Source organism: Mastigoproctus giganteus, chromosome 11, assembly GCF_048544385.1.
Source record: "Mastigoproctus giganteus isolate SK-2022 chromosome 11, ASM4854438v1, whole genome shotgun sequence".
In the NCBI taxonomy this organism is placed as follows: domain Eukaryota; kingdom Metazoa; phylum Arthropoda; class Arachnida; order Uropygi; family Thelyphonidae; genus Mastigoproctus; species Mastigoproctus giganteus.
This window is the reverse complement of record NC_143585.1, coordinates 83,838,349-83,856,959: the sequence shown is the minus strand read 5'-3', so window position 1 is coordinate 83,856,959 and position 18,611 is coordinate 83,838,349. Positions and strand designations below refer to the sequence as shown.

Here is an 18,611-nt window from a genome sequence, read left to right as displayed (position 1 = left end):
ATTTTTGACAGTGTTTTTCTCAATTTGATTTCTATGTCTTTGCTGAAGAGCTAAAGAGATGAGAAGAACTGATGAATGTAAACCTACAAAATGATTAGGAGCCTCTGAGAAAACCACTGACCATATTTTCAAGAAATTCTTATGCCTTCTTAATAAGTTAACTACTAATGCAAGCTTAAAGACAGGTATCCTTCAGTCTACTGTTGTAAGGTACTTCTCTAAGAAACTCCAGTGCAAGTCTTATAAAGTTGCAGTATTTGTAGTGGAAAATGAAGCAAAGAAGCAAGCAGGGCCGAATTGTCGATCAATTCAGCCCTGGAAAGATTGTGCAAGGCTCAAGGGGTAGAATTTTTTTCAGCCTGGTCTGTACTTGTTAACAGGCGAGACTGCTTCTACAGGGATCGGATACACTTAAATAGAAAGGGTGCAAGAATATTTGCTGATGCTATTGAGGCAGTGTTAGGTGGATCAGAAAACTGCTAGCTTGGGGGGGGGGGGATACAAAGACTAATAGATTAACAGTAGCCACTGGCAGAGGTGAAAGAGATTCTTGCACTGCTTCTATTGGAATGAGCAGCCTGGAAAACAAGATGCAGAGTATTTCAGAGACAGCTGGGAGTCATTGTGGTACAAGTAAACACATGGGTTGTGAGAGGGTAGCTAAGAATAGGAACAGGTGCATGTATACTTGCGTATACACCAATGCTAGGAGTTCAGTAAATAAATTTGATGAATTTGAGGTATTGCGCAAATTCAGGTATCAAATTAGGTATCAATATCTCAAATTGAGGTTTTGATCAAACTCAAGCTTTAGGCTTAAATGGATGTCAGATGAACTAATGAGACATATGGCAGAGAAGAAAAATGCATGGGATACATATAAATTAATGGGTGACATGGAAGCCCATGATAGGCATAAGCTGGTCTGTAACCAAGTCACAAAGGAGATTAGGCAGGCAAAGGCAGATTATGAGAAATCTTTGTCAAAGGATGCAAAGAAAAACAACAAAGAGTTCTTTACCTATGTAAACTCTAGAAGGAGAGGGATGAATCAGATTGGTCCACTGGCTATTGATGATTCAACTGTTGATGATCCTGGTCAGGTGGCTAACAAACTAAATGAGTATTTTGCATCTACATTCACACATGAGGAGTTATTTGGGGAGGGAAATTCCAGAGGTGAGTTAAACTCTAGCAGTGAGCGAGAGGAAAGTGGAGGAGAAATTGTTGAAGATAAACATAAAAAAAGGCACCCGGGGTGGATGGGATCTATCCAGTTATATTAAAGGAGGCAGCAAAGGAAGTAAGCAAACCCTTAACCATAATTATTATTATTATTATTATTATTATTAATAGCCATATGGTGCAAGGAAGCCTGAGGCTTATGCTGCACCAGGAAAAAAAAAATTCAAGTTACCCTGAGTGTGTGTGTGTGTGTGTGTGTCAAAAGTAGAAGGGAATCACCAAGAAGGAGAAGAATGATGATATCCAGCTCAGGACCCTGGGTGTGCCAAGCCCATACTCACCAGATGTGAGCCCCCGGGGTTAAATTATGAGAGCTTCCTTGGACTCAGGGGAGGTACCCATGGACTGCAGATGTGCAAATGTGACCCCAATTCACAAAGGAGGATCAAAGGGTGACACAAGTAATTATAGACCTGTGAGTTTAACTTCTGTTCCAGGAAAATTAATGGAGGCACTGGTTAAAGAAGCACTGCAGGATCATATAGACAAGACTTCAGTTATAGCTTGGACACATCATGGTTTTGTAAAGGGAAAGTCTTGCCTGACCAATTTGATTGGATACTATGATGTGGTCACAAAGGAACTGGATGCAGGGAATAACTTTGATATCATATACAGTAAACCCCCGCTATTCGCGGGGGTTACGTTCCTGAGGAATGCTGCGAATACCGAAAACGCGAATACTGAGTTATAGCTCCCATAGTAATAAAGAGGTTCCGTTCCAAAGTAGGAAATATATAAGAAAAAACTAGTCTAAAATTTTATCTATGTATGTATTATATGTACTTTCATAATATGACTATGTACATAGTGAAATGCAAGCATATGATCGAAATGAAAATAAGAAACAATTTAACATTGTAATATTAAATTGTTTAATGTAATAAACAATTACATTAAATTTACAAAAATGTAAATGTAATATTTATTAGAAATTTCAAACAAATCTTTCAAACCAGCGCCTTTCCTAGCAAAAAAAAAACTTATCCCGCCAGTGCTATCACCAGTTTCGCTAAAGTGTTGATAAAGGAATTTTGCCTTTTCACGAATTATGAGTGAACTTTATGGAATTTTATTTTGAGTTTGGTCTTCTATCCACAGATTTAAAGCTTTTTCTATTTTTTCTAATTTAACATCACGAGTTACGGAGCAAATTTTTGAAGCAATTAGCGCGTTTTCATGGACACTACGGCGGATTTTTTCTTCCGATTTCTTGTTTGATCGTACCGTTGACTCATTGATTTTATGTTTTGCCACTGAGGAGACACTTTCACAATTAGAAATTTTATTCGCTAATGTCATCACCTTCTTTGATATTGTCACATTTCCCTTGTTATTTGTAGCCATATTTTTGTACGGGTTAGAAAGAACTTGTCCACAATCAAGTCACTTTCTTCCATTAACACGCTCGAAAAAGTCTGTTTTATACTGCAAAACGGTAGATTTATCACTTTTGTAAGCATATCAATTTATAAATTGATAAATTTATTTAATTTATAAGCATATAAATTAAAAGCAAATGACGAAACCTTCCATGACAAGCGCGTAACACATACTGAACAAGGATTAGCGAGAAACATCCACGCTTGTGATTTTGTCACCCCTCTCCTGAGCGCTGTTTTGACCGGGAAAGATAATTTTAGCCATGCCCATGTTTTTTTATGGCGGAAAATATTCACGGCCCTTTAAAATTCACATTTTTTTAGGTTTCATTTTATATTAAATTAGGGACCACGAATAGCGGGGGTTTACTGTATTTGGATCTTAGAAAGCCTTTTGATACTGTTGTACATGGAAGACTGCTGAACAAATTGGAGCAGTGTGGCATTGGAGGCAAATTGCTGCTATGGATAAAGGAATGGTTGAGTGGGAGAAGACAGAGAGTGGTAATCAATGGACACTGCTCATCGTGGACTAATGTTATTAGTGGAGTCCCTCAGGGTTCAGTGTTGGGTCCATTGTTGTTTTCTGTATTTATAAATGATATTGATGATGGTATATCAAGCTTAATGTCCAAGTTTGCCAATGATACAAAGATTGGCAGGGTTGTTAAGGATACTAATGACAGTACACTGCAACAGGATCTAGAAAAGTTGAGCAGATGGGCTGAGAGGTGGCAAATGAAGTTTAACATTGACAAATGTAAAGTACTACATATGGGAAGCAGTAACCTCAGATTAACGTATCAACTCTGTGGTACTACGCTGACAGTGTTAGAGAACGAAAAGGACCTGCGGGTAATTGTGCAGGCAAATATGGAGTTTTCTGAGCAATGCAGATGGTCTGCAAGAGTAGCTCATGGTGTCTTATCAATGATATACAGGTATTTTTCTAGCAGGGATAAGGAGGTGATTATCCCCTTGTATAAGGCAATGGTCAGGCCGCACATTGAGTACTGTATACAGGTCTGGAGGCCTCATTTAAAGAAGGATGTAGAACTGCTGGAACGAGTACAAAGAAAGGCAACAAGATTAGTGAATGGAACAAAGGGGTGCTCTTACGAAGAAAGGCTTAAGTTTTTCAAATTACAGTGTCTGGAGACTAGGCACCGGTGAGGTGATCAGATAGAGGTGTATAAAGCCTTGAATGGTTTTAGCATGCTCAATGCCGATGGGATTCTTTCTCTTGCTCAGAATGATCACCTGAGAGGGCATAAATTCAAATTGAGGAAAGACAGATATAGGATAGATGTGCGGAGGTTTGCCTTTAGCCAGCGGGTAGTTGGTTGGTGGAACAGACTTCCATCCTTTGTTGTGCAACTTGATAGCCTAAATAAATTTAAGACTCAGTTGGACAGGTAAGTCGAATGAACGGAGGAGTGAAATGGGAGTGGTTTTTTTTTTGGCTGATGCTGCTAAGCTTACCTCCTTGCATCATATGCTTCTACTAATGCTAATGCTAATACATCCCCCCATCCCCCCCCAAAAAAATTACCCACATCATTTCCCCATCCCCATAATTTGTTTAATCTGTTCTTAAATTTATTCAAACTACCTCCTTCCACAACACTAAATGAAAGCTTATTCTGAAAATCAGTTATTTTCTGGCTGAAAGCAAAATTTCAAACATCTCTACTTCAGCCTTCCTTTTTCAATTTAAATTTGTTCCCCGATATGCATCCCAGGAAAGAGTAAGAAAGCCATCAACATTTAGTTTATTCAATCCATTTAAAGCCACAAACACTTGAATAAGGTCTTCTTCTAGTTTTCAGATTCTGCAATTTGCAGAATGCTTTTGTGCCCCCGACTGATCTTGGTACTCTTCTTTGCATTCGTTCCAACAAATATACAAACTTCCTGAAATGAGGTTTCTAGACATATGGAGTATTCAAGATGCAGTCTAACTATTGCCTTATACAACAGGATAATCATCTCTTTGTTCCTGCTCTCAAAATTCTTGTATATTATTGACAGAAACCCACAACTGCATAATTATTGCTAGGACATTTTTTTGTTTTGCACCACCTTGAGTGTGGTACCACCCAAGATAGTATAATACTCAAGGTGGTGGTATTTTATTCTAGGTAGTAAGATAGTAATCCCAAATGCAAGGTGTTGCATTTATTAATGTTAAAACTTCAGTTTCCTCTTCTCCACCCAACTGCCTAATTTCTCTTGGACTTTTGCATTAGCATAATCTGATTCCTGTCATGAACTACTCTAACCTTTATATCATCTTCAAACTTTGTCAATATACACTCAATATGCCTTGCCTTCATCAATGTCATTAATAGCTATTGTAAATAAAAAGTGATCCAGTACTAAATCCTGAGGAACTCCACTAATGACATTACCTTAGGGTAGTATCCATTAATAACCCCTCTCCATCTCATGCTGCTCAATCTACAGCAGTAAACTGCCTCCTAGTGCCATACTGCTCTATTAATACAGCAGATGTGGCATCAAAATTATTATTTTTCACATTGTTTCTTTGTTACTACATCATGGTTGCTAATGAGATTGATCAAATGATCTCTCCTTAAGAAATTCAAGCTGTGATTGCTATATAACTTATTTAACCACTGATTCTATTATATTTTCTGGAGCAGAAGTCATGCTTATAGGTCTGTAATTACTCATGTTGTCCTTTGGCCCCCTCTCTCCTTGTGAATAGGAGAGACATTTGTATATCTGAAGTCTATAGGGAAGTTCCTGAATCCAAGGGTGCTCTCGTAATCATGATTGTGGCCAATGGTTCATCTACTTCTCTTGCTGCTTCTTTTTATATAAGTGGATAGATTCCATCAGTCCTATGTACCTTATTTATTTTTAACTTCAATTGTCTCTCTTCCACTTTCATCTCAGTTATCACAAAACATTTAGCACCCATTTATAACTTGGTATACTTCTGGTATTTGCATCCCTAAAAATTTCTTTGCAGGTGAATGTAGTGCAAAATATTTATTGAGTTTGCCAGCAGCCTAAACAGGATCATCAGTAGTTTTGCCATTCATATCTAGAAGACCAGTATGGTTCATCCATTTCCTACTAGTGCTAACATATTCAAATAATTCTTTTATGCTTTCTTGGTGATACACTGCTTTCTTGGTGATACACTTCTCATAATCTTCCTTAGCTTTCCTGACTCCCCTTAGTAACTGTATTGCAGACTAGTTTATACTTACTGCAGGCTTTTGTGCCCCCTGATAATTTATAATAATCCCATGTATTTTATTTCTCTACTGCTAGTCTCATCAATTCATGTGACATTCATTTAGGTCTAAATCTTGAACAGTATTGCTTAGTTGGCATAAAATGTTTTAGCAGCTTTTATAATTACTTTCTGAACACATCCCATTTATAATTTGCAGTTGTTAATGTCAGTTGGCTCCACTGAAAAGAATTTAAAAATTCTCTAAGACCACTGTAGGATTTTTGCCCTTGCAAAAGCAAAATCCCTTCTCTTTACACCAGGCACACTAGTTATATTTAAATAAATCCCACATTAATACACTATGATCATTATCACATACTGGTTCCTTTACCTGAAGGTTCCTGATGCACGAAGAATCACTGTTGACAGTCAGATCAAGGGTACTGTTTTCCTCTTGTTGCCTCTCTAACATGCTTTTTGTCAGTGTTTTTTTTTTTTTTTTCATCTTGGAGGTTATTAAAGGCGGTATAACACACCAGTGTCATACCTATAATGAGGTCATTGTCACCATTGTAGGAAGTATAATCTGAATTTAACAACCACTTCTCCACAGCTCTCCATCCTCAGCCTTCCTCTTCATCTCCCCATATCTACCATCCCTCTTAATTCATTTGTCAGTTTTTCTTAATCTCCCTGTGGGCCTCCTACTCACTTTTCCCCTCCATCGCATCCTTCATCAGTGCTTCACCTTGCAACACATGTCCAAACCAATTTTTATTTGCCTTGTGATTATTTCAGTCAAACATCTCTTCTCTCCTACCCTTCTCAAACCCTCTTTGTGTCTTACTTTGGCAGCCGATCTTATCTTTTATATCTTTCTCCATTCCCACATCTCAAAACTTTCCAATGTTTTATATCTTCCATTCTGTGTCCATGTCTCCATGAAATAACACATTCTATACCAGATATGTTACCAGTCTTTTTCTTAAACCAATCCTTACTCTTCCACATAATATTCTTCTTTGCTTCTCAAAAACTTTTTTACTCACTGCCATTCTTATTTTTATTTCTCTGCTGCTCTTCTTATACCATCACGCTTTTCAAATACCTATACTTGTTCATCTGTTCTATTTTCTCTTCCCACTCTTATAACCCCTGTTTTCTCAATATTTATTTTAGCATTAGCATTTTAGGATTAGTAGAGGCATATGATGCAAGAAAGCAAGATTATGCAGCATCAGCCAAAAAAAAAACAAAAAAAAAAAAAAAAAAAAAAAACACTTCCACTTCACCCCTCTGTTCATTCGAAATACCTGTCCAGCTGAGCCTTAAATTTATTTAGGCTATCAACTTCCACAACAAGGGATGGAAATCTGTTCCACCAACCAACTACCTGCTGGCTAAAGGCAAATTTCTGCACATCTATCCTACATCTGTCTTTCCTCAATTCGAATTTATGCCCTCTCAGGTGATTATTCTGAGCAAGAGGAAGAATCCCATCAGAATTGAGCATGCTCAAACCATTCAAGGCTTTATACACCTCTATCAGATCACCTCGTCGGTGCCTAGTCTCCAGACACTGTAATTTGCAAAACTTAAGCCTTTCTTCGTAAGAGCAACCCTTTGTTCCATTCACTAATCTTGTTGCCCTTCTCTGTACTCGTTCCAGCAGCTCTACATCCTTCTTGAAATGAGGCCTCCAGACCTGTATACAGTACTCAAGGTGTGGCCTGACCATTGCCTTATTCAAGGGAATAATCACCTCCTTATCCCTGCTAGAAAAATTCCTGTATATCATTGACAAGACACCATGAGCTACTCTTGCAGCCCATCTGCACTGCTCAGAGAACTTCTATCTTCATTTAAAACCTATCACAACTTTCCTTTAGCCCGTTAACCAGTTTCTGCACTCCTTCCTCAGAATCTGCATCAGTGCCATAAAATCTGCAAACCTAAGTCTCAGTAACCTTTTCCCCATTTTTATCGGTACAGTTCTCCCTCATCTATATTACCAAATGTCTCTAGCCATTTCCTTTACTTAACTCTAAACTTTCAGCATTACCTTGTTCTACCCTATTACTTTTTGTTCTCAATATAATCCACTAATAATTCTTCTTTCCTTCCAACCAATCCTTTCCTTTACAGTATACCCACTATCATTAATTGAACCCAATCTGCCTGATCAAAAATCATCTACAAATATATAAAACATATACATACATCTTTGTTCACTTCCAGATGTTCTTCTGTTAGCATTCTCATCACACCTACTGAATCCCTTGTGCTATTCCCCCTGCTGAAACCAAACTGTTATTCTCCCACAGTTTCCTCTATCTTTTTTATCATCACCCTGTTTAATATTCTTAGCGTTATCTTTGTTGCATGCAGTACCAAACATTATGGTTCTAAAATTTTACTGGTATCATTACCTTTATTTTTAAAATCTTCTGGCCCTTACTCCTACATTAACATTGTTAATGTCCACTTCCCCAAGTAATCTTATAAACTCTGGTGGAATTTCATCAATACCTGCTGCCTTATTTCCTTTCACTTCCTTTAGTGCTGCGATTACCCCCTTGCCCCCATTATGACTGGCCCCTAGCTGTCCCAAGCTAACATGAATAGTCTTGTTTTCCTCTTGTTTGTCACCTAACAGTTTGTTAACTTCTTCATTTTGTAGTGCTTAAAGCCTTTGACAGACTGTCCTCTCTGTTTCACAAATTTGTTAATTCCATTTGTTTGATACCACCACATTGAATAGACTTTGAGAAGTTGAATTTTTAACAATTTCTTTATAAGTCTTCATTTTCAATCTGTGGTGATGAAAGGTGTTTTTTTTTTTTCCTTCATATAATTTTCTGTAAAATAATTAAAAAAATTGGCAATACCTTGATGTACAGTGAAGTAGGACTGACATTAAAATTAGATGTGCTGTTACTGTACTCTGAGATGAGATTTTCAATGACATATAAATAGGATTTCATGAGGCTAAGGCTAATTGGGGACCAAGCTAAATTTAATTGAGACCATCTCTAATGTTTAAAATGAATGGCCAAGGCTCAAAAAAAAAAAAAAAAAAAAAAAGTCATTTATTTTTGATCATATATTTATAATGCAAAGCTAAAATTTAAAAAAAAATTCAATTTAAAAAACAAACTAAAAATAAATGACTTTTTTTTAGGCTTTGAATTGTGGCCTTAAATGCAAAGTGTGATACAATTTTTCAGTTCCATTATGTTTTGTATTTTCTTCATTATAACAACTGTGAAATAGGCTATTTGTAGGGTAAGGATGGGAGGAAAAGAATTGGAAAAAAACCAACTTACCCATGCACCAAAAGCTGATACTTGATCTAGTTTTCTTGCTAACCAACCATCAACAACTGTGGTAAAAAAACATGAAATTCAGTTATTTTTTTATCAAAAATAAAAGTGATGAATTTCTTAGTCCCTTTTTTTAAAATTAGTTAACTTTGTCACCACCAGTGACAGTGACATATATTTATATACAGTAACTAACTGCACATTCACAGAAAAAGGCATGATCAACATAAAATGCAAGTCCAACACTGACTTTACTTAAGCTCTTTATTCAAAATGAAGAAGTCTACTTAAAAGAAATGCATGAATCAACTTCCCAAAATCCACTTGATATCAAGTGATGGTAAATTTAATATTTATAGAGTTAATAACTGTTAAAAAAAATAATAATTATAATAATGTTAGGACAGAAAGAGAATATCAAATAAAAGAAGTCTGTCACTTATTAAAAAGAAATATAGATATAATGAAGGTGCCAGCAGAAATTAAAAAAACATTGCAAGCATGGAAAGCAAATCTCAAAATGACTGCTGAGATGGTCTGCCTCTTTCTGCCAGATCAGAAATTTTATTTTTAATAATTACTGGGTGGACATGCTGTGAAGTTCAAAGGACTAGCATTATGAGGAGATGATTATCCCTTTGTTTAAGTTAGGCCACATTTTGAGTACTGTATACAGGTCTGGAGGCTTCACTTTAGGAAGGATGTAGAGCTGCTGGAACGGGTGCAGAGATGGGCAACCAGTTTGGTGAAGGGAACAGAAGGGTGCTCTTATGCAGTATAGATGTGCGGAAGTTTGCCTTCAGCCAGCAGGTGGATGATTGTTGGAACAGGCTTCAATCTGTTGTTATGGAAGTGGGTGGGTTGAATAAGTTTAAGGGTATGGATGGGTGAACCACGTAGGCGTGTTTTTTTTTTGGCTGATGTTATGTAAGCTTGCTTTCTTGCATCATTTGTCATTGCTACTATTATTATGGTATGTTTTGCTTTTACACTGTTAGAAGTAGTAGTATTTATAATTGTGGTTCATGTGTTTCATCATCTTTTTTTCATGGCTAAAGGAATTTATCTTCTACAGGTATGTGTTAAGTCATAGTTTTTGGGACTATAGCCACCTGAATTTGTGTTTTACCGAAACATTACATTATTTCTTCATCCACTGTCATGCCTTTTAGCTTTTCCTGAGGACAAGAATCATCAGCAGTGTTAAATCCCCCCCCCCCCCAATTTTCAGGTGTGTTCATTTTGTCTGATGCATAATTTCTGTTAACATTTGTATTATAGAAATTTTATATTTTCCTTTTACAAAATTTATTATTGTAGTTTGTAATGAAATCTAGGCTAGTAAAGGAGACAGTCTCAATAGGTATTGTCTTTTTTTTTTTCTCACTGCTGCAATATATATTATTATTATTTACATTATACATTTCCCTGAGCTGGAAGAAAATGACAGGCATCAGCAAGCATGAGATTTTCAAACTTTTAATGTTTCATAATTTTTTCTGGCACTATAATAATATTCATATTCCTGATTTAGGTCAGTGACAAACATCTGAAATTTTGACACCTGGCCTCTATATAAATTTATGACGGTACAAGAATCACTAATTGCAATATGTTTGGGCCAAAAGATTAAATTTATCCTTAGTAAAGAAATGTCCTGAAGACAAGCATATATAAAGCAGATTTTTTTTAGTAGAAGTTGAAACACAGATGTCTTTTGAGAAATGAAAAGTAACTTCATAAAATAAAATTAAAAAAAAAAGTAATAAAAGTAACTTAAGTTGTTTGCCTCCCACTAGATCTGGACAGGACTGTGCTTAGGAGGTACAGGTGAGCTGGACATTTCCTGACTGGTAAAAATTAAGACCACTAAAAATTGTAATTATGTAATAAAAATGTTACTAGGAACTAACAAACATACCAGGGAGGTAATTAATGACTGACATTTATCTACTTTGTTACTTAGCCAATGCTCACCTTGGTTAAATTTAGTTAGCTGGTTATTGTTTTGTATTATCTCATTAAGCCTTTTAAGAAAAAGATTATTTCTAACCACACATTTGTTGACAGATAAAGTTTGGTTCACATACTGCATATGCTTTAGCTTGCTAAAAAATCTTAAAAAGGCCACCAAAATAGTTTTTCTTAGGGTTAGACATGACCACAGATCTGAAGGAGTTAGTAGTGCTCACAGGTAGATTGCTACCTTGTCAGATGCCTAATCAGACACAGAATCTTGATACTCATCTGGTTAGATTCACTGTGGATTGCAGTTACCGAAGAAAGTTTCTCTATTCTTACATGTCTGCTGCTTCTCTCTGATTGAGGCTGAGCTCTTTATCTCAATGTTAAACCTTCTCTCTATCAGACCTCATTTCCAACTGGGTTTATTATTATTTTTGTATTATTAATGTTTTGTTTATGTGTTTTATTTAAAATACATTTCTTTTTATTTGTTTTCTGTTATTGATAATTGTGTAATTTTCAGAGTTTGAAGCTGTTAACCCCTGGCCTTAAATCGTTTTAGTGGTGATGATCTAGCAATTTTCATTATTTTTACAAGATTACTTCTATCAAACAAGAAAAATGAGCATAGTGTATTATCATCAGTAGATCTGTAGCAAGATTCTAATCAACATAAAATCACACATGCACTCACACACAAATCCATAAAGTCCTTGTGCACTTTAAAACTGCAATAACTTAGGTTCTATATGAGATAAAAGCAATCTCTAAAATGCATTAGGAAATAATTTATTTTAGTTTTTAGGGTATGTAATCATAAGATTATTAAGCTTAAACATAACTTCTATCATTACTGATGCAAAGTGTGATACAGTTTTGCAGTTCCATAAACACATTTCCTAATTGTGTTTTAGTTATAGCATTAATTGCATTTGTGATCCTGGCATGAAGATCATTTAAAGAGCAAGGTTTTGAAGAGTAAACTATGCTTTTAGCATGCTCCTATAGGAAAAAAGTCCCAATGGGGACAAATTGGGTGATCATGCTGGCCAAGCAATTGGCCCACCTCTGCCAATCCATCTGTTTAGAAAGACTATTTAAAAATTGTCAAACATTCTAAGAAAAGTGGCAAAGTGCTCCATCTTGCTGAAAACCATATTGGCTTTAATTCCTAATTGTCTAAAGCTCAAGAATAAAAATATCTTGCAAAATAACTATCACCATTAACCACTGTTCCTTCAAAAAAGAGAGGCCCAATCATGCATGTTTTTCCCAGAGCAGCACACAATACATTGACTTTAGGGGAATCCTTTTCATGTTCCCAGACTTCTTGTGGTTTTTCATATCCCCTAATTATTAATACAGTATTTGTGTATTAATAATAAGCTCTTGAGAGAAACCTGATCTTGCATTGTTTCCTCTTATAGCATTATTTGATGCACTTGAATCTTGTATGGTTGTTTGTGCAATTTCACTGTAAGAATTTTGTGCACATGTTGCTTTAGGAACATCATGTTCCAGATATGCCTGCCTTAGTGATTTTTGTAGGGTTTGCGGAAAAGCTTCCTCGTTTATTCTGGGCCTTCCAGTTTGTGGCATATCACTAACAGAACTAGTCTCTAAACTTCTTCCAGTTCAAAATTAAATTTCTGTGTGGTGCTTCTTTTGCTGCATAATGTGTTGTAAATGTTTTTCTAACTGCTGATGTGTCCTTTGTTACCAGAGGACACAGTTCACTTTCTCTTCTATTGAAGCCATCTCTCTCTTGTAGGGTAGATTACCTGAAAAAAATTAAAAAAAAAAAAAAAATTAGAGTAAATTAAGTAATTTTTTTTATGTCATATAGAACCTAAGTTATTGCAGTTTTAAAGTGCACAAGGACTTTGTGGATACCCATACGTGTACACACACTCGGTGATCATTGAATTGTTGTTTGTTATTTGGTTTTTAGGAGCATTAGCAACTAAGACCATATTGCTCCAGGATATGCGGTGGTCATTCCCTGACCTTTCTGCATATCCTGCCCACCTGGCTATGGAGGCACCCACTGAATTGTGACCACCTACCTAATACTACGTTGGGCTACTGTTTGCACAGATAACAGCCATTATTCACTTAGGCATTGACTCCACTAGATGTCTGAAGACATCCGTATGGATCTGCAGCCATTCTGCCTGCTAGCTTTCCACAGTGAAGGAATATATGACTGTTGTTTGTCCATACAGCTCACTTCCTGTTCCAAAACATGTCACTGGTGTTCAATAGGATTAAGGTCAGGCAAATATGGAGGCCAATCAAGATGCGTGGTATCTTTACTGTGTTCCTGGAACCATTTGTGCACAGTGTGGGCCTGATGACATGGCACATTATTATCTTGGAAGGTCCCATTTCTATCCAGGGAAAAAATGCAACATGACAGGGTGCACATGGTCTCCTAAGAACTGCCAGTAAACCTCATCAGTGAAACATTAGTCCATATGCACCACAGATCCTATTTCTTGCCAGCAAAACATATCCCATATTAAGCAACAACTGCCACCTGCCTGGGTAGTGGGCAACATGCACATTGAGGCCGTGGACACGAAGATGTCTGTTGGCATATTGCACCAGGTATTTGAACTTATCTGACCGGCACAAAAAATTCCATTCTTCCAGTGTCCAACTAGCATGTTGCTGACACTACAGTATTCACCACTGACGATGATGATCATCGGTGAGGAGAGGGTGTCTATTAGGCATGTGCTGTGTGCTGAGCCCATACAACACACAGCCCCTTCACTCAAAAACTGAACATTCATCTTGCATGATCCTTTACAATTCTCTCAGTGGGAGGTTGTTTGACACCATTCTTTGTACACCTTAACCATAGTGGGCTGTAAGCAACTGACAACTGTTCCTGTTATGGAACACATGACCATAATCTCCCATAATCATGCCCTCCTGAAACTCCATGATATCTTCACTACTTCCCATAACTGCCACTTTATCACTTTGACTTGCACAACCAGATGCAAATTACCACTGTGCTAGTGTATGAAGCTGTTCAACTTTTTATACTGTGAGCTATGCAGCATAGTCTTTTACAGATGGGGTTGTCACAATTCAGCGATCACTGAGTGCATATATGGGTAAAAGAATAGAATCCCTTAGATAGACCAACACTAGTTGAAAAGTCTGAAGATAGAAAAGCTGCTCATTACACACAAGTGGCCAAAGAAGAAATTGAAACCCCTACTGCAAAAGGTAGCAGGTAAACCAAAGGATGGGAGTTTGCTCAGGTCTTTCTTTAAACCTAATAAAATGATTTTGAAATGTCTAGAGAAACCTGTTTTCTTCAAACTTTTCTGTGGAATGTGAGTAACACATTGATATAATTCATACTGGCAATAATTTATCACAAGGAGAATTTGAAGATAAGCTCACACTGGTGAGTATGGGCTTGGCACACCCAGGGTCCTGAGCTGGATGTCATCATTCTTCTCTTTCTTGGTTGTTCCCTTCTACTTCTGACTCTCTCTCTCTCTCTCTCTCTCTCTCTCTCTCTCTCTCTCTCTCTCTCTCTCTCTCTCTCAGGCTAATTCAGAATTTTTTTTTTTTAGCTGGTGCAGCATAAGCATCAGGTTTCCTTGCACCATATGGCTAATAATAATAATAATAATGTGTGTTAATACTTTTCTTTCTCAGTTATTTTGGAAGGTGTTGTTGGATGATAATATAAGGAAAAGATTTATCTCTGTTTTTAGAAACAGACTGGATATGGGAAATTTTCCATGCAGAAGGAAAGGAAACAAAACAGTGGAAAACAACACTGTAAAAAAGTTAACACAAAACAGGAGTTAACTCTGGAATGCAGGTTTTAAGAACTGGAAAAACACTGTGTATGCATGGTATGGTATAGTATGGTAGGAAGAGACTTATTAAGATAACTGATGCAGGAATTAGAGGAGGAAAAGTAGGATGTATAATGCATAAGGTCGGCTCTCTTTTTTAGATAGCATTTAAAAGAACTAATAATTTTATAACTAATTTATTATCAAAGAAACAAGAAAAACCTATTTATATATAAAAATTAAAAAACAAGTTTTGTTTTATTAGTACAAATGATTTTTCCCTTTAGTTATAGCTACTCAAAACTTATTATTATTATTATAGTTTAAATGAAAATATTTTCAAAATTTAAAGACTATCTTATAGTATAAAACTTTTTATCTGAAAGTGTTTACAACCATATAATATAATAAATAGGGCAGGGAAAGAACTCATTCCATGCCATCAAGCTCTTTTCTTTTTTTAATCAAAATATCTGATGATCATTTGGCATCCCTCATCTTATGATTAAAATCACGGCTGGGTTGTGAGGCCAAAACATAAATAAATGGCAAATTTTACTCTAATAAGAGCATCTTGTTTTTCTGTTATTTAAAGCCATAATGCATGGACTGTTCTTTTTTTGTTTATAAAATATGGATCTTTTTTATTTAAAAGGCTTTTCCATGACCTTATTATAGATAGTATTCTCTGAACTTAATGGCTGCTTAAACACTAACTCCAAAAAAGATGTGATGGAATAACATCAGCAAAACTGTATTTACAGCCTGTTTTAGAAATTTTTGATGCATTAAATGTTTAGTATCCTTAGTATATTAGGCAGATTTGGCTTCTAGAGCACTAGATTCAATCTCAAGTTTTGACATGCTTATCATTAATAGTGAAACAGTTAATTTATATAATTCTGATGGGATTCAAACCTGGGCTTCTCCAAATGAGTGAAAGGTGATAAAACCAACGTATGTCATGGAAGATGCTATTCCAGAAAATTTATTTAATTAGCAATGATATTAGTTCCGTCTATTTAAAATAACTCTTGTGAAGAGATAGGCATTATGTACAAGATAAATAAATTATAACCTTTCAATTTCTGTTCTTCTCACAGGAGTATTACAATGATTTAACTGCCGCTTATCATTAATAGTGAAAGAGTTTATATAATTCTGATGGGATTCAAACCTGGGATTCTCCAAATGAGTGAAAAGTGATAAAACCAACATATGTCATGGAAGATGCTGTTCCAGAAAACTTATTTAATTAGCAATGATATTAGTTCTATTTAAAATAACTCTTAAGAACAGGTAAGCATTATGTAAAAGATAAATAAATTGTAACCTTTCAATTTCTGTTCTTGTCACAGGAGTATAAAATTATAGTGATTTAACTGCCAAACCAGGAATTCATTTTTACAACAGAGTCATATACTTTTTTGACTTTGTGTATACATACAGAATTCTATATGTGCATGCACATGATAAATGCAAAATTCAGTACCATGTTTTTTTTTTTTTTTAATATGAAGACCCCAAACCTGGTGGTATCAGAACCTATAATACTTAGTACAGTGTACAGGTTGAGAAGATGAAAGAATATGCTTGTTGATATTAGACTTGAACTTCTGTAGATTGTAATTTTAAGGAACTACATATGAAGGAAAGTTATTCCAGAAAACAGAAGTTGAATGAATAAATGAGGAAGAAGAAAGGTTAGTTCTGTGCAGAGATGGAACTATGCAATGCCTGGGGAAAAGGTAATATAAGTATGACTCCATTATATGCAGGTAGTCAATTTTTATGAATTTATAAAAATTACCATTGCAACGATCTGTGATTTGCATATATATGTACACTGAGTGGACAGAAATCATAGGATACCTACCTTGTAACGGGTAGGCCCGCCTTTCACCAAAAATAAGGAAAGTCACACAGCGAGGCATTGAGTCCACTAGTTCACGAAAGCATTACAGAGCTATTTCCATCTATGCTTGCTGTACCGCTGTCAATTATTCCATCACATTCCTGGGTGGAGGATCCAAAGCTAGAATGGACCTTTAAACAGCATCCCAGTGATACTCCACAGGGTTCATGTTCGGTGGACGGGGAGGCCATTCCATGGTGGTAAAATCTGCAGAATGTTCTTTGAACCATGTTGTAGTCACCATGGCTCTGTGGGGAGGACATATTGTCCTGCTGGAAGAGTCCATTGCCCTGTGGGTGCACGATGCTATGAAGGGATGCAGATGGTCTGCAAGGATGAACAGGTAACCTGGACCATTCGAGATGCATCTAGACATACCAGAGGTCCCAACATGTGCCAGTTGAACACGCCCCAGACCATTACTGACCATCCACCTGCCGGAACAGTTCCTTGTTGACATGACAGGTGTATAGCTTCGTGCAGTTTCTGCCAGATATGCACCCTCCCGTCTGCTCGAAATAACTGGAAATGGGATTCATCGGACCAGGAGACCCATCTCCAATCATTCAAGGTCCAGTGCCGGTGTTTTTTTGCCCAGCTGAGTTGTAGAGTCCTGTGTCGTGGTGTTAGCAATGGGGCCTCTGATGGGTCAGCAGCTCCCATAACCTATTGCAGCTAATGCTCGCCTGATGGTCTTGATGGAGGTGTTGAAATCGGCAGTGATTTGTGCCCACTGTCACTCTCCGGTTTGCTGAAACAATGCGAGACAGACGTCAGTGGCCACGTTCATCCACCACCTTTATCTGCCCACAGCACTGTCCATGATGAGATGTTATTCCAGAAATAGCGTATTCCAGATATACTGTTGAACGGGAATAGTGCAATTTCTGTACCACCTTTGCAATAGAGTGACCCATGCGTCAGGCACCCACTATCATTTTTCTTTCAAAATCTGTTAACTCATGATATTTATCCATACTGACGTCGAATTACCATCTACATGAATGCAGTGTACCTATATACCTGCCAAGCAGTGGATTCATCCACTAGCGAGAGGGGGTGACAGCATCACATTGCCCAGGAACCAGGCAACCCATGAATCCCATAGTTTTTCTTCTACACACCACTTGGTTGCTCATTTAGACGATGCATTATTCACGATTCACCAGACTGCTAATTGAGGGCACCTATTTGATGAGGTGCTATAGACAGACTTCTGTGATTGGCTTCACAGCTATATAGCTGTGAAGCCAATCACAGAAGTACCTATATTTTTGGAAACAATACGCACCCATAATATTGTTTCCCAAAATATTGTATACCACATTCTTAAAGCCAATTCAGGCATCTCTTTCAGTTTAGTTCACAGATCATTTAGATACAGATCCACAAGCAGCTTGTGGATTTGAGGTCCAAAAAAATTCCTGCTTTGAATTTTTCCTGTGTGTCTTTCCTTCCCTCAATTTTCATTCCTTCTTTATTTAGGGCTCAAATGAACTGTTTCATTAAACTTTAGCTTTATATGTAGATGAGGTGACAGTACTTTGTTTCAATCTGTTAGTGTCTTGTCTTTAATGTTCTTTGAACCTGGTGTCAGAGACTGTCTTTGTGGCCACACTCTCCTTTCCTCATTTTCACTTCTTGCTTGACTATCCCACTCACACAGAAAGCAAGACATTTTTTTGCAACCAAGTTGTTGGCTGAGTAGCAGACTGATAACTTTAAAATCTCCACTTGAAG

General features: G+C 36.7%; 1 protein-coding gene across 1 annotated transcript in view; it reads right to left on the bottom strand.

Moving 5' to 3' along the window:
- LOC150078203 (uncharacterized) overlaps window positions 1–18,611 on the bottom strand; it is an 82,368-nt gene that overhangs the window by 32,159 nt on the left and 31,598 nt on the right. Inside the window, exon 5 of the mRNA XM_090384489.1 lies at window positions 9,165–9,220. Coding sequence (XP_090240615.1) covers window positions 9,165–9,220 — 56 coding nt within the window. The remainder of the gene's footprint in view (window positions 1–9,164; window positions 9,221–18,611) is intronic.